The 13781-nt window shown below is 30.2% G+C and overlaps 1 protein-coding gene across 1 annotated transcript; it reads left to right on the top strand.

The window, feature by feature from the left end:
* The first annotated feature begins 2999 nt into the window (after positions 1-2999).
* LOC126723101 (carotenoid cleavage dioxygenase 7, chloroplastic-like) lies at positions 3000-10344 on the top strand. The gene is made up of 7 exons (XM_050426378.1): positions 3000-3880; positions 6984-7112; positions 7202-7333; positions 8027-8299; positions 8936-9021; positions 9242-9559; positions 10040-10344. Exons 1-7 carry the CDS (start codon positions 3106-3108, stop codon positions 10184-10186), a joined length of 1860 nt encoding a protein of 619 aa, XP_050282335.1. The 5' UTR covers positions 3000-3105; the 3' UTR covers positions 10187-10344.
* The last annotated feature ends 3437 nt before the right edge of the window (positions 10345-13781 follow it).

The following is a 13781-nucleotide window of genomic DNA, read 5'->3' as shown; positions in this document are numbered from 1 at the left end:
TTTTCATAAAATATATAATTAATAGCTATATTATCAATTAAATATTTAAATTTCAAGCTTTTACAGTTTAAAATTATGCATTAAAAATAAGTTTATGGATCAAATAGTAAATAATATCCAATTGACATGAAATTTGGCATGCGTGTTAAGAACAAAAATAACGTACAATCCAACGATTATGTTTTTAAAATACATAATCATACTAATTTTTTTAGTGAGAGTTATAATCTTAAATTACATTTAAATTCTAAACCAAACTTTGTCATAATTAAAACCATATAATTTAAATTGTGCACTATTCAGAATCCAACAAATGAGCCCACCACCATTCCGACCAAGAATACAACTTGATCAAAATGGGTGTGCTATGGTCAATGACAAAACCATGCATTTTGATGAATTTTTTAATTTAGGAAACTAACAAATGGCGCTTTAGGTGGGATGTGGGGATGAGCTAAGCAGATTCCTCTATAGACGGCCCAACTAAGAAATGCGGGCCCATGCTTTCTTGTACCGACTCCGGCAGTATCACGCCAAGTACGCACTTGGGAATCAAACTCAAAATCATTATTTTGTTATTGCCCCCCATAATTTCTTCTTTTAATTTAATCCCACCTTCCTAAATTTTAACACTTTTTAAGTTCACCTAAGAGAATTTCACTTGATTTATTGTTGAATCACCAAAGTGACACCCATTGAGAAGTGTTGGGAGGTTTTAGCCTCCTTTTGGATTGTACGTTTGGCGTTTTTAGTGCGCGTCTGACATTTTTATGTGGGTCTTGTACACTATTCACAGGACCGCAAGTACAGAAAAACACATTTTTTATTTTAAAACTGGGTCTCACGGCACTATTCATACATTTAAAAATTATTTTGTTATAGTGTTTTTAGTTTTTAGTAACAAGCAGTATCTAAACAGACCCTTAAGGTGATTTTTATCTAATTTCCATATAGATTATTTCTTTTAATAATATATTTTACTATTTACATGTTAGTATGAGTGATATAAGCCAGCAATAAAAAAAAAAAAAAAATTACTGTCAGTTAAAAGTCTTGTAGCTCAGTTTTGTTTTAATTTGTTTCATTTTTTCTTTAATAAAAAAATAGTTACAACTTAAATGAGATAGCTAAAATGCTATCATGTTTTGTGTTTATCTCATTTGGGATTGAGATTAGCACCAATATCCTAATCAACTATCTAACATTTTCCTATCAAAAAAAAAAAAAAAAAAAATCTAACATTTGAAAGATATTGGGAAGAAAAATATTGGTAATTTCTTTGTTGTATTAGACTATTAGTTTAGCCCCCAAAAAAAAAAAAAAAAAATCATTTGAAATTCTTCAAAATTTAGCATAATATACAAGAGGCATAAAAAGATTTATATATATCTACAAAATTAATTGTTTTTACTGTTTTTTTTGTCAGACCAAGTTTTTTTTTTTTGAGAAAATTTTCAGACCAAGTTTGGTAAGCGAAGTTGAATATCAAATTATAAAATAATCATCTCATAAATTAAATTACCAAGTACCAAAATCTCAATGAATCTTTAGGATATATGGCAGTTGCAATGACACTTGTGGGCATCAGAACTTAAAAATTCAGTGCAGTGCTAGAAAGGTAACTTCAGTTTTCTACTCATTCCATTGTCATAATTTATTGTTTAGATAAAATATTAATAATTAAAGAAAGTAAAAAAAAAAAAAAAAAAGCCCAATAATTCTCAACTCGATTCTTCCCCGCTCCCCTTTCTTGACTAAGTAAATTAGAGACAAGATTAGAATCATTGCAGTAATTAATGTCGTTTATAATAACTGTTATTTTTATTATAAATAGCACATTGTTAATTTATTGTAAACATATTCATGTTTTTACATATAATAAGAAAATAAAAAAAGTCCGCTAGTCATTATTATTATTATTTTTTTTTGAGAAACAAACACATGCACACGAGAGAAAAGGAAAGAGGTTTTAACACAAAAGCATACCACAATTCCATTCAAAAGTTATAATTCTAGTCATTAATTTAAATTGGTTGAATTTTAATAATACATCTTTTACATTTTACCCTATAGTCAAAACTTTTATAAAATGTTTTTCTTTTTATAGAGAGTTTCAACTTTCAACTAATGATGTTTACTTCTAATGAATTGCCTTTTATTATTAGAACAAGACACCAATGGATTTTTTTGATATAGACAAGAATCAAATTCCAAATAAAATACTTCTATAAAATGTGAACTTATAAAAGGATGCTCTTCTCTAATCACTAGAAGTCAACAAGAAACTCAAAATAAAGTAAAAAAATAGCACAAAAGTTGTAAATATCTTGTGCAAATGGCCAGAGCTTTTTATTGAATGGGTTACATACTCTGTCCATAAGATTAAATGACGAAATGGAATAAAACTCGAGCATTATGTCTGCCATTCATTTTGTAAATTAATTTCTTCAAAGTCCATTGTCCTCCATGATTGATGAGACGTAAATATGACGATGGTACCCCACCATGCACATTGAAAGGGCACAAACCATGCAGCGACAAGGGTGGCAAATCTGTACTAAAACCAAACATCCAAGGCTAATTATAAATTTGACAAAGTTGGTTGTACCGAACTTCAATTCTACTTGATAATTTTTTATTGAATGGAAATTTTGACAAATCTATTATTGTATTACATTTTTTTCTTATATTTTCAATGCTTACAAAAATTTTCAGAAGATAAAAAAATCAATAGCTATATCATTAATCAAATGTTTAAATTTCAAGTTTTTATAGTTCAAATTTATGTATAAAAAATAAGTTTATAAATTGAATAGTAAATAATATTTGATTGGCACCAAAAAATCTGATATGTATCGCTCAAAGTTCCATCATTGCAAGTCATTAGCTACACCCTTTGTAGCCAAACTTTTCTTTCTTATATTGTGAGAGTTGTAACCATTAGTTACACCCTTTGTAGCCAAACTTTTCTTTCTTATAAATTTATACAATCCTTTAGAACCTACCAATCTTCTTATATATAGTATAGCTAAGTGTATAACCTAGGTGCCACCTTCATTCGAAACAAAGCCTCACTCAAATCTAAAAATTCTCTCCCTCTAAAAGATGCTAGCCAAACCTACCCACCATATTGTTCCACCAAAATTCCCATCACCAATAAACCTACCTCCATTAGTATCGCTCAAAGTTCCATCATTACAAGCCAAAACAACCCCAAAAACAATACCAAATGCTATATCCATTAACCCCACTTCAACTAACCATGTTTCAACCTTAGACGATACGCTAATTGATGACTCTGTTTGTGCCTTTTGGGACTACCAATTCTTGTTTGTGTCACAACGCTCTGAAACAACCAAACCCATCACTCTTCACGTTGTGGATGGTTCGATACCACATGACTTTCCTTCTGGTACTTACTATTTGGCTGGACCAGGTCTATTCTCCGATGACCATGGCTCAACTGTGCACCCACTTGATGGTCATGGCTACCTTAGAGCCTTTACGTTTGATGGGGTCGATAGGGAGGTCAAGTTCATGGCTAAGTACGTGAAGACTCAAGCACAAGTGGAGGAACATGACCCCACGACTGACACGTGGCAGTTCACCCACAGGGGCCCATTTTCTGTGCTGAAAGGTGGACACAAAGTTGGTAACACCAAGGTGATGAAAAATGTGGCTAACACTAGCGTGGTGAGGTGGGGTGAGAGGGTGTTGTGTTTGTGGGAAGGTGGGGAGCCGTATGAGATTCAATCTGGGACGTTGGATACGGTTGGGAGGTTCGATCTGATCGACGGCGAGTATTCCGCGGTAGATGGTGGAAAGAATAGTGGTGATATATGGGACGTTGCCGCCGGCCTTTTGAAGCCTATTTTGTATGGTATGTATTCCAGCTACAATAATTCTAGAACCACGGTCTCTTCCATACATTTTGTGGCAATTATTTTACGTAACAAACTGTGATTATCACACAGCTAGTCATATAAGAGAGTTATGGTAAAGTATGTGAAATAGGTTGTGGTCGTAGAGTTTTTGTTTCGATTATAATGGTTTTATTATGGTACCAAATAAACAATTTTTCATGAAGACACTTGTTTACGTATTTTGATACAATTTGCAAATTTGTTAACGTGTGATTAGATTACATTATTTATACAGTTACACGCAGGTCCACCACTAAAACTTAATAATAAGTAATTCAAATACCGTTTATTATGTCTCTAAATTGTGTTAAATTGCATGGGCAAAAGCGTAGTGCTTGAGTTTTTGCTTTTTTATTTATTTGAGGAAGAGAGTTTTTGCTAATTTAAAGTCAAAGGTTGCACTCATTTTGGAAAGTGACAACCGATCATGGTATTAAGTAAATAAATTTATGAATTTTTCGAATTACTTTTTACCGTATCTATCATAATCTTTATTTGAGGTTGTTGATATAAATGAAACCATCTTTGTCTCGCACTAAGTACCCGTTTGACATAATTAATTTTATCAGCTTATTTTACTATTCAGTTTATTTTAGATACTATTTATAGGTCTCACTATACTTTTTGGTACTATTCATAGATCCCATTGTACTATTTCAGCAATCTTTTACTTTTATTTACAGTACTTTTAGCAAAAAGTTTTCAATTTCAACAAAATAAGCGAATCTCAAGCAAACCCTAAGACACAAAAAGTGAAAAAAACTGACTACCAAAATTGCAATATACAATTTGGGTTTTCAAACCAACTACTAGTTTATAAAATCAACAATCATACAATATTAACTAGATTGTAGCCTTCACCTATTAGTCATCGAAGCCTTATGACAATGTGAGATAAACTGAACTTAGCATGGTGGAAGGTTTTATTTTTATTTTTTTATTTATTTTTTAATGGATGATTACTTGTGTAGCGTGCTATATATTGCCATTTAATATAGTCTATAAAGACAAAATATTCTTTATCTATTTCAATAGACAACACTTAAAGTACCTTCTCCCAAAAAAAAAAAAAAAAAAAAACTTTGAAGTATAATTATATTATACAAATATTATACAAACAATTCATACATAATGGTATGTGAGATGGTCTCCACTCTCATGTTGCCAAATGCATGTACATGTATTGATAAATGATAATAAACTTTTCACATTATTATTAAATATATATTTTTTGTGAAATTATCTATAAGTTTTTTTTTTTTTTTTTTTTTTTTTTCAATTGTTTGTTTGAGTTATTTTAAATTGGAGTATAATATTAATTAGCTTGTAAGAATGACTAGGAGGAGCGAAACATATACCTTTTACAATGTTTATCCAAAATGAAAAAAAAACCTTTTACAAAAAAAGAGCAACCGTTGCCAATTTATTTTTGGAAAATCCTTAGAATATTCTCTTTTTTTCATTAATTCTCTTTGGATGAGCAAGCTTTTTTTGGATGAGCAAGCTGGTCTGGCTAAATGGTTTAATGATAATCTTTCATTAAAATCAACTAGGGGTTATAGTTGGATACTACTAGACACATTGGATGGTCTAGTTTCAATCATCTTTGCAATTCTCTGATCATATATATATGTATATAAAAGCATCATATGTAGCTTTATTAAAAAAAAAAAAGAAAAAAGAAATCTGAGATTCCCTGTATTTGTTCTTTTGCCGATACAGTTTTCAACAAGCAGTAGAAGTTTGCTATCATTTTTATTTTTCTTCTAGGCGTGCGTTTGGCATTTAAAAAGTCAGCTTATTTTACTATTCAGTTTATTTTTATTATTATTCATGGGCAGTGGCGGAGGCAGAATTTTAGTCTAGAGGGGGCAAAATTAAAAGATGATATTAAAAGTGAAATTAATCTAAAAAATATTAACCAACAATAATAACAAGATAAATAAACAATTGTAAGCAAATATGAATATATTTCATATTATTAAAATAAATAAACAAAAATAACCAATTCATAGCTACTAAAAATTTTATAAACTGATGGAGTAAGAATGTGATTAGTGTTACTTAAAAAATATAATGAATAAATATTAGAAATTATTTTTTGTGATTAGTGACATGCCAATTTGTAAAATATAAGTAGTAAAATTTGTAATATCTCTAGCATCATTCAAGAATAAAATGATGTGAAAAGTATCATAAATAGTAAAAATGGTATAAATAATGATGTAAAATAAAAAATAAAAAATAGTGAAATAGGTGCAAGTTGCAGTAGGACAAGACAAAAGCAATGGTTTGGTGACTTTCAATCAAGTAGAAGTCCTTTTTTTCAATTTTTTTTCCTCTATGTCAGAATGTAACTACTTTAGATTACTATTACTAAAAAATTTTAGGAGAAGTCAGGGGGGGCAGGTGCCCCCCCTCGCCCCCCTCTGGCTCCGCCAGTGTTCATGGGTCTCACTGCACTTTTTGGTTCTATTTATGCAGTAGAAGTTTGCTATCATTTTTATTTTTCTTCTAGGCGTGCATTTGGCATTTAAAAAGCCAGCTTATTTTACTATTCAGTTTATTTTTGCTACTATTTATGGGTCTCATTGCATTTTTTGGTACTATTTATGGGTTCCACTGTACTATTTCAGCTAACTTTTACCTTTATTTACAGTACATTTAACAAAAAGTTTTCAGTTTTAGCAAAATAAACGGATCCTAAACAGACCCTAAATATGTACTAAAACACTGTTCATTGATTCAATCTAGGACCCTTCTCCAAATCGGATTAAATCTACAATCCCATGTCACCATTAAGGGTGGAATGCCATCACATATCATTTAGTTGACACATTTTAATGTTTTAAATAGAGATATTCAGGGTTCAAATCTTTCTTACCCCTATTGTAACAATTAAATTTAAAAATAAATTAAAAGAAGAAGAAGGAAGTATAATAGAATATTTTGCCATCTTGTCCTTAATGCTTTCAATTAATATATAATGATAAATTATAGATGACATTTATGTGTCTTATGCCTAATTTATCTTTTTTCTTTTTGGTTAAACATTCACAGGAGTGTTCAAAATGCCTCCAAAGCGGCTGTTGTCTCATTATAAGGTTGATGCCAGCATGAATAGACTTATTACAACATCATGCAATGCAGAGGATATGCTACTGCCTCGCAGTTCTTTTACATTCTATGGTACAAATTGAATAAGCCATGCTTAACTATCATTTAATGTATAATTCACAGCAAATTTATAACTTTTATCTTATAATTATCTTTTGCAGAATATGATTCAAATTTCGAGTTGATGAATAAGCAAGAGTTCAACATCCCCGATCACTTAATGATCCATGATTGGGCTTTTACAGATACTCATTACATATTATTCGCTAATCGAATCAAGCTTGATGTTGTTGGTAATTAAATGCACATAAATAGTTATGCAAGTAAATCACTTTTACTTCATTGTTTGTCGCTCTCTGATCTTTTAAATTTATTCTCTAATTGCATGTATATACATCTATGTGCACTTTAAACATAATTTCAATTGGTCCAAGACATTATTAGTTCATAAATTTAGGTAATTACTATATATGACTTGTTTACCATGAAGTACACTGCTAATGGCACTTCCTTTTGAATTGTCAATTGGTCATGGGAAAGAAAGGAAAAATACTTGGAGGTTTACAAAAGCCATTTTATTTTCAAATTCTTATAATTAAATTGTTCTCAACTGTACTATTTTTACATGAAAAATGCAAGAGTTATAAATTATTTTATAAATTTTTGATGTGGTAAGTAGTTATTGTTAAATGAAAAAGTGTAGCGGGTCTAGATGAGAACTAATAATAATTGGCCACAATAGCAGTTTATAAAAATATTGTAAAATAATTTGTGACTATAGTATTTCTCCTATATAATCATATTCAAAATTGGCAAACTTAATTGAGTTTGATAAGAATTAATCTAGCTATTTTCTTCAAGCAATAAGAAATCGTGGAAATTAAAAGAAAATGTTGAATTGTAACTTTTTAATGTGGCAAATTTTGATGAAGAAAATGATAGTGTTACAACAATAAAGTGAGATAAACTGTTTAATTAAAGTGCAGGTTCAATGGCAGCAGTGTGTGGAATATCTCCAATGATATCAGCATTATCAGTGAACCCAAGTAAGCCCACATCTCCCATGTATTTGCTCCCTCGATTTCCAGATAAATCTGGTAAAGCTCGAGATTGGAGAGTGCCTGTTGAAGCTCCTTCACAGTTTTGGTTGCTACATGTTGGCAATGCTTTTGAGATTAAGGATGTCAATGGGAATTCAGAGATCAAAATACAGGCTGCCACTTGCTCATACCAATGGTTCAACTTTCAAAAAGTATTTGGTGCGTAGTTTTTCAGCAAGTCTAGTTATTTTCTTTGGCAAGTTCTGAATTTTTCTCTTTTTTGATCCGTCAAGAATCAAGATCTTTTTATTTTTATTTTTATTTTTATTTCTTTATACAAGATAAAAATTCTACTCTAGCTTAATCTAAGTGTATATGTGTGTAAAGTTTTCTCAGAGAATTGAACCCCGGCTCTTGAGTGACATAGTTAATATAAATATTTCTGTCCTTTTAGTGACTTAAGAAACCAATGTAGAAACTACCACGTGACAGATCATCCTAAGCCCAAAACTGAGGAACTAAAAGAAACCAATTCAGTCTAATACAAATATAAAGCAAAAAGTCCAAAGGCAGTAAGGCATATAAAAAAGTTCACAACTGTTGAGGTAGCAAGTTGTTATTGTTAGATAAAAAAATGTATTAGTTATAGGTTTAGATAAAAACCAATAATAACTTGTCAATTCAATTTTTGTAAAAAAATATACGGCACACCAAACGTGGCCGAAACTATGATAAAATGATATTCTAGTACACACCTAAACATTGTTTAGTTTCACTTTGGAGCATATTATTGCTACCATGAGCCATGTTGCACATCTTTTTAACAGAAAGTATGGACACTTTGGCATTGAACAGGATATAATTGGCAGAGTGATAAGCTAGACCCTTCCATTATGAATGTAAATGAAGGTGAACATGAGTTGCTGCCTCGTCTTGTTCAGGTACTCGCTCTTTCTCTAGGTTATACATCCATAATGTATGTATTATGTGTTAATATAACAATTCCAATGTTTGTAACGCTTACATAAATTAGTTTGAGTTCCTTGCGTCCAAAAAACAAAAAAATCGAAGTACATTCTGAGTTAGCAATGAACTATGTGAAAGATTTTGTATAATTTCCAATTAGCATATATCTTATTAAATATCCTGTCACATATGCAGGTGTCTATTCAATTAGATGCTGATGGTAACTGCCAAAAATGTGGTGTGGAGCCTTTGATTAATAAATGGAAAAGGTCAACAGATTTTCCTGTGATTAACCCAGCATTCTCCGGAAACAAAAACAAATACATTTATGCAGCAACTTCTTCTGGGTCTCGCCAAACATTGCCACATTTTCCATTTGATACCGTTGTGAAGCTCAATGTTTTAAATCAATCTGTCCATACATGGTCTGTTGGTCGTCGGAGATTTATTGGTGAGCCTATTTTTATTCCTAAAGGGGACGAAGAAGATGATGGATATCTTCTTGTGGTTGAGGTGAGCAATGTCTTGATCATTTTTCTTATCAACTAAACTATATAATTTTAGTGTAAGCTAATTTGCAAGCTTAACTAATGAATATTCACTTGATACAGTATACACATATATATAGAAAATATCGGTTGAAGCAAATGGAGCTAAGAAGTATAGAATCTATCTTCTTTGATGAGGCAAATTGTTGTCTCATACTCTCAATGTCCACACTTCATGTGGATCAAACATCAATTTGAAAATGTGGATACTTTATGTCCATATTTTATAAATGGTTGTCCAATGTGTATGAAGTGTGAATATTAAGAGTATGAGATAATCATTGCTCAATAAGTATTTTGTGAACCACAAAACCAAGTCAACCAATATATAATCATTTTAGTTGTTTTTAGTTTGACATTTTTTTTTAATTCGAAAAATTGGTTCATAAATGGACTATATCATAATTAAACCAACTTTGTGGTAACATTCTTCTCTATATTGTAGTATGCCGTTTCAATACAAAGGTGCAATCTTGTAATTCTGGATCCTAAGAAGATGGGAGAAGATGATGCACTTATTGCAAGACTTGAAGTCCCAAAGCACCTGAATTTTCCTCTTGGCTTTCATGGATTTTGGGCCACTGACAAGTAATTTGTTTTTGGTAAATGAACTAAAATTCTAAATGAGTCAAAAATACATTTGCCCACAATCTCAGACCCATTTAGGCGAGTGGAAACTATTGTAACAAAGTAATATTTGTAGTGTAATTGAATGAATTGACTTTCATTTACATGTACAGTTTGAATATTTGTATTGCTCCTTCTTTTGTTGCTGGCTTCATGAATTTAAATTGCTTTATGTGAACACGTGATGAAGTGAGAATCCTAAGAAATTAGACTCCGATTGATTTTATAATGAAATTAATCAACTTGTTAAATTAATCAATCTAAATTCTTTTTAGGTTAATTACCACCATCCATATATTTGCCATATAGATTGCTCAATACCTTGAAGCCTAATCCACTTTCCTTTTTCCACGTTCTTTGAAAGAGTACAATAGGACATAACTTCTGTCTTAGAGTTTTGTTGATATTGCTTTCATCAATTTAGACATCATTATAACGGAAAAAGGTTTCTATCAAACTCATCATATATCTTTTTATTGGATGTAAATTTGCAATATCTAACCGCTGGATTGGTTGTTATTATTATATCCTCAATACTTGCAAAATTTCAAGAAGATCAACGATCAATAGATATGTCATCAATTAAATATTTAAAATTTAAGTTTTTGTGATCTAAAATTATGCACAAAAAATAAGTTTAGTGATTGAATAGTAAATAGCATACGATTGGAACGAAATTTGACATGTATTAAGAATATAAAGAACGTGCAATTCATCAGTCAGATTTTTAAATTTTATATTTAATAAAAAGTTATAGGAGGAAATTGAAAAGTTTCTCTCCAAATTAGTTTGGAGAAAAACCTTATTCATTATAGTGTGGAGTTTGGATTGCATGATTGTTTTTAGAGGAAATGGATGACCAATAATGCATGCAGTAACTTTCACCGAAAATTCTTTTCGCTTTCTACGTTCATTCTTGACTAATAGCATTTTTTCCAATAGTTTTTAAATATAATCCACTTTCTACATTATTTTTGACTTCAATGTTAATTCATCACTGAAATTAATTTTTAACCTACCAATAATAGCAAGTAGCAACCTGCTACTTAGAGTTGTTGTGAAATTAATGTGAAAATATTATGGATATAACATTTCTCTTAGCTATGGAGAAGTCTTACATCCACAATATTTTCACAACAAATTATAGAAGTAAGTTATTATTGGTTTATATTTGAACCCACCACTAAAATTAATTTTTTTTTTCTACTAATAACAGTTAATAACAATCCATCACTTAGGTTCTATTGTGAAAGTGAAAATGTTGTGAACATTATATTTCTCTTAAGAACGTCTTACTTTTCACACTTTTGAAAAAAGGAAAATAGGACACACTAATACAGATTAACCTTAGTGTGATAAACTATACATTATAATTCCAATTTTTCATAGAAAGGGAATGAGCTTCATAAAATTTCTTAAAACTATGTTTTTTATTTATTATTGTTGTTGTTGTTGTTGTTGTTACTATGAGAGGATTTGAGTAAAAATGCACGTGAAGAAGTTAAAGGGAAGTTTGTGTAATTTACCATATATTTTTTTTAGTCAAACTTAACTTAGTTGTCAACAGGGACAGAGCCAGAACTTTGAGTTAGGAGGAGCAGTTTTACTGTTGGTTGTGTGTGGCAGTTTCAACCTCTGATTCTACTATTTAACAGTTGAGTTTTTTTTTTTTTTTTTTGGGTAAGAACAAAATTATTTTTGTTTCAAAATTTTTAAAGTGCAGGGTTATTTATTTTGAATAAAATTAGTTAATTAAGCTTAATTTTGTTTTTAGTTTTATTGGTAATTTTTGTTGTTGAGCTATGTTTTTTTTTTTTGCTTGTAAATTGTGTTTTAGATTTTAGATTTATAAATTCTTTTATGGTCATTAAAATGAGGAAAATGCTAAAACTGCAAGGTTTTTTTATTTTTTTATTTTTTATTTTTTATAAATTACTAATGTGATAAGTTGTTACTGGTAAGTAAAAAAAGATGCGAGTGGTGTGCCTATATGCGAACTAATAAAAATTTGCTACCAAAACAATTTGTAAAAATGTTATAAAAAAATTTGTAAGTATAGCATTACTCTTAAAAGAATTAATGATATTGTTAAAGAAAAACAAAATGTAATTTTATAGAAAAAAATTGCTAAAATTAGTATACATATATATAATAATATTTTTTTAAAAAAAATCTAGGGGGGGCCATTGTCCCCCCCTAGTCCAAGGGTGGTTCCATCTCTGGTTGTCAAGGAATTTGGCTCAAGAGTAGCGTGAGTCGTGACCTACTTTCTGGGTTCATGAAAGAAGACAATAGGATGCAAAGTAAATCCTGATGACCAGGTATAAGATTCGGTTTACAAGATATCATTTTTTTTTTCATTTCTGATGATCATGCATAAGATTTTGTCTACAAGATATCAAAATTTTCAAAAGTTTGAGCTATTAGGCACAAATGAATTTAATTATTTAATCATATATTAACACTTCTTCTTATGTGTGGACCCAAAATCCCTCTTACAGTCTTACTAAATAAGATCTAATATGTGGCATTTTTAACACTTTTTACATGGGAGGTAAAGATCGAAATTGGGATCTCCTATTCTGATATCACGTTTATTAATCATTCAACCAAAATTCAAACAAGGATTGTGCACCAATTCTTATGGCATACACTTTAAACTAACTCATATTTGAACATCTCAAAGTTACATCTTCACAACTTAAACTGTTGCATTTTTCAATAAGATAAGTCGAAATTTATATAGCATTGAGCTTTAATCACCAAAAAAAAAAAAAAAAACTAATGCACATAAAAAAAAAAAAAATACTATCTTAGAAAATTATGATCCCAAATAGTATATCCCATCACCAAATATTTGACCAAACTTTGTTAAAAATGTTGTGTATTAACCTCCCTGTGGGTAAGAGCAGTTTTCCAAAATTACCATCCTTTTAAAATGTCTAAAAAACCCTATCTATTAAACACAAGTATACACAAATGCTCTTAAATTTTAGGCGTAAATGCACTTTTAGTCCCTATGTTTTGGCTTTTTTCCATTTTGGTCCCTACATTTTATTTTTTCCACTTTTAGTCCCTAAACCAATTAACGCGTGTTTATTTTCGTCTTTTCCGTTAGTCAACCAACGGAAATAGCTGAGGTGGCAGCCGGAGGAATTAAAATATTATAAAAATGCCACATCACCCATGACACATCATCATATAAATTTAAAAAATTAATTTATTAATTTTAACAAAATTAAAAAACATAAAAACAAAATTTAAAACATAAAATACAATGTTATAATTGAGATCTAAGAACATAAGAACTTATTATTCAATGTTCTTCTTAAATCAAGAAATAAACCCAGCAACAACATCAAACCCAAAATCAAAGAGCAAACCCAGAATAAAAGAACATGAACATCAAAGAACATGAACATCAAACCTACAGGAAAAAAAAAAACGTGAACATCACCAAATCAAAGAGCAAAGAAATTTCGAAGAACATGAACATCAACCCAACAACTCATCCACTCCCAAACCAAACCATAATCAAAGAAATTTCAAATACCACAACA

Source organism: Quercus robur, chromosome 4 (assembly GCF_932294415.1).
Source record: "Quercus robur chromosome 4, dhQueRobu3.1, whole genome shotgun sequence".
Taxonomy (NCBI): domain Eukaryota; kingdom Viridiplantae; phylum Streptophyta; class Magnoliopsida; order Fagales; family Fagaceae; genus Quercus; species Quercus robur.
The sequence above is the reverse complement of the archived record's forward strand: the minus strand, read 5'-3'. Positions and strand labels throughout refer to the sequence as shown.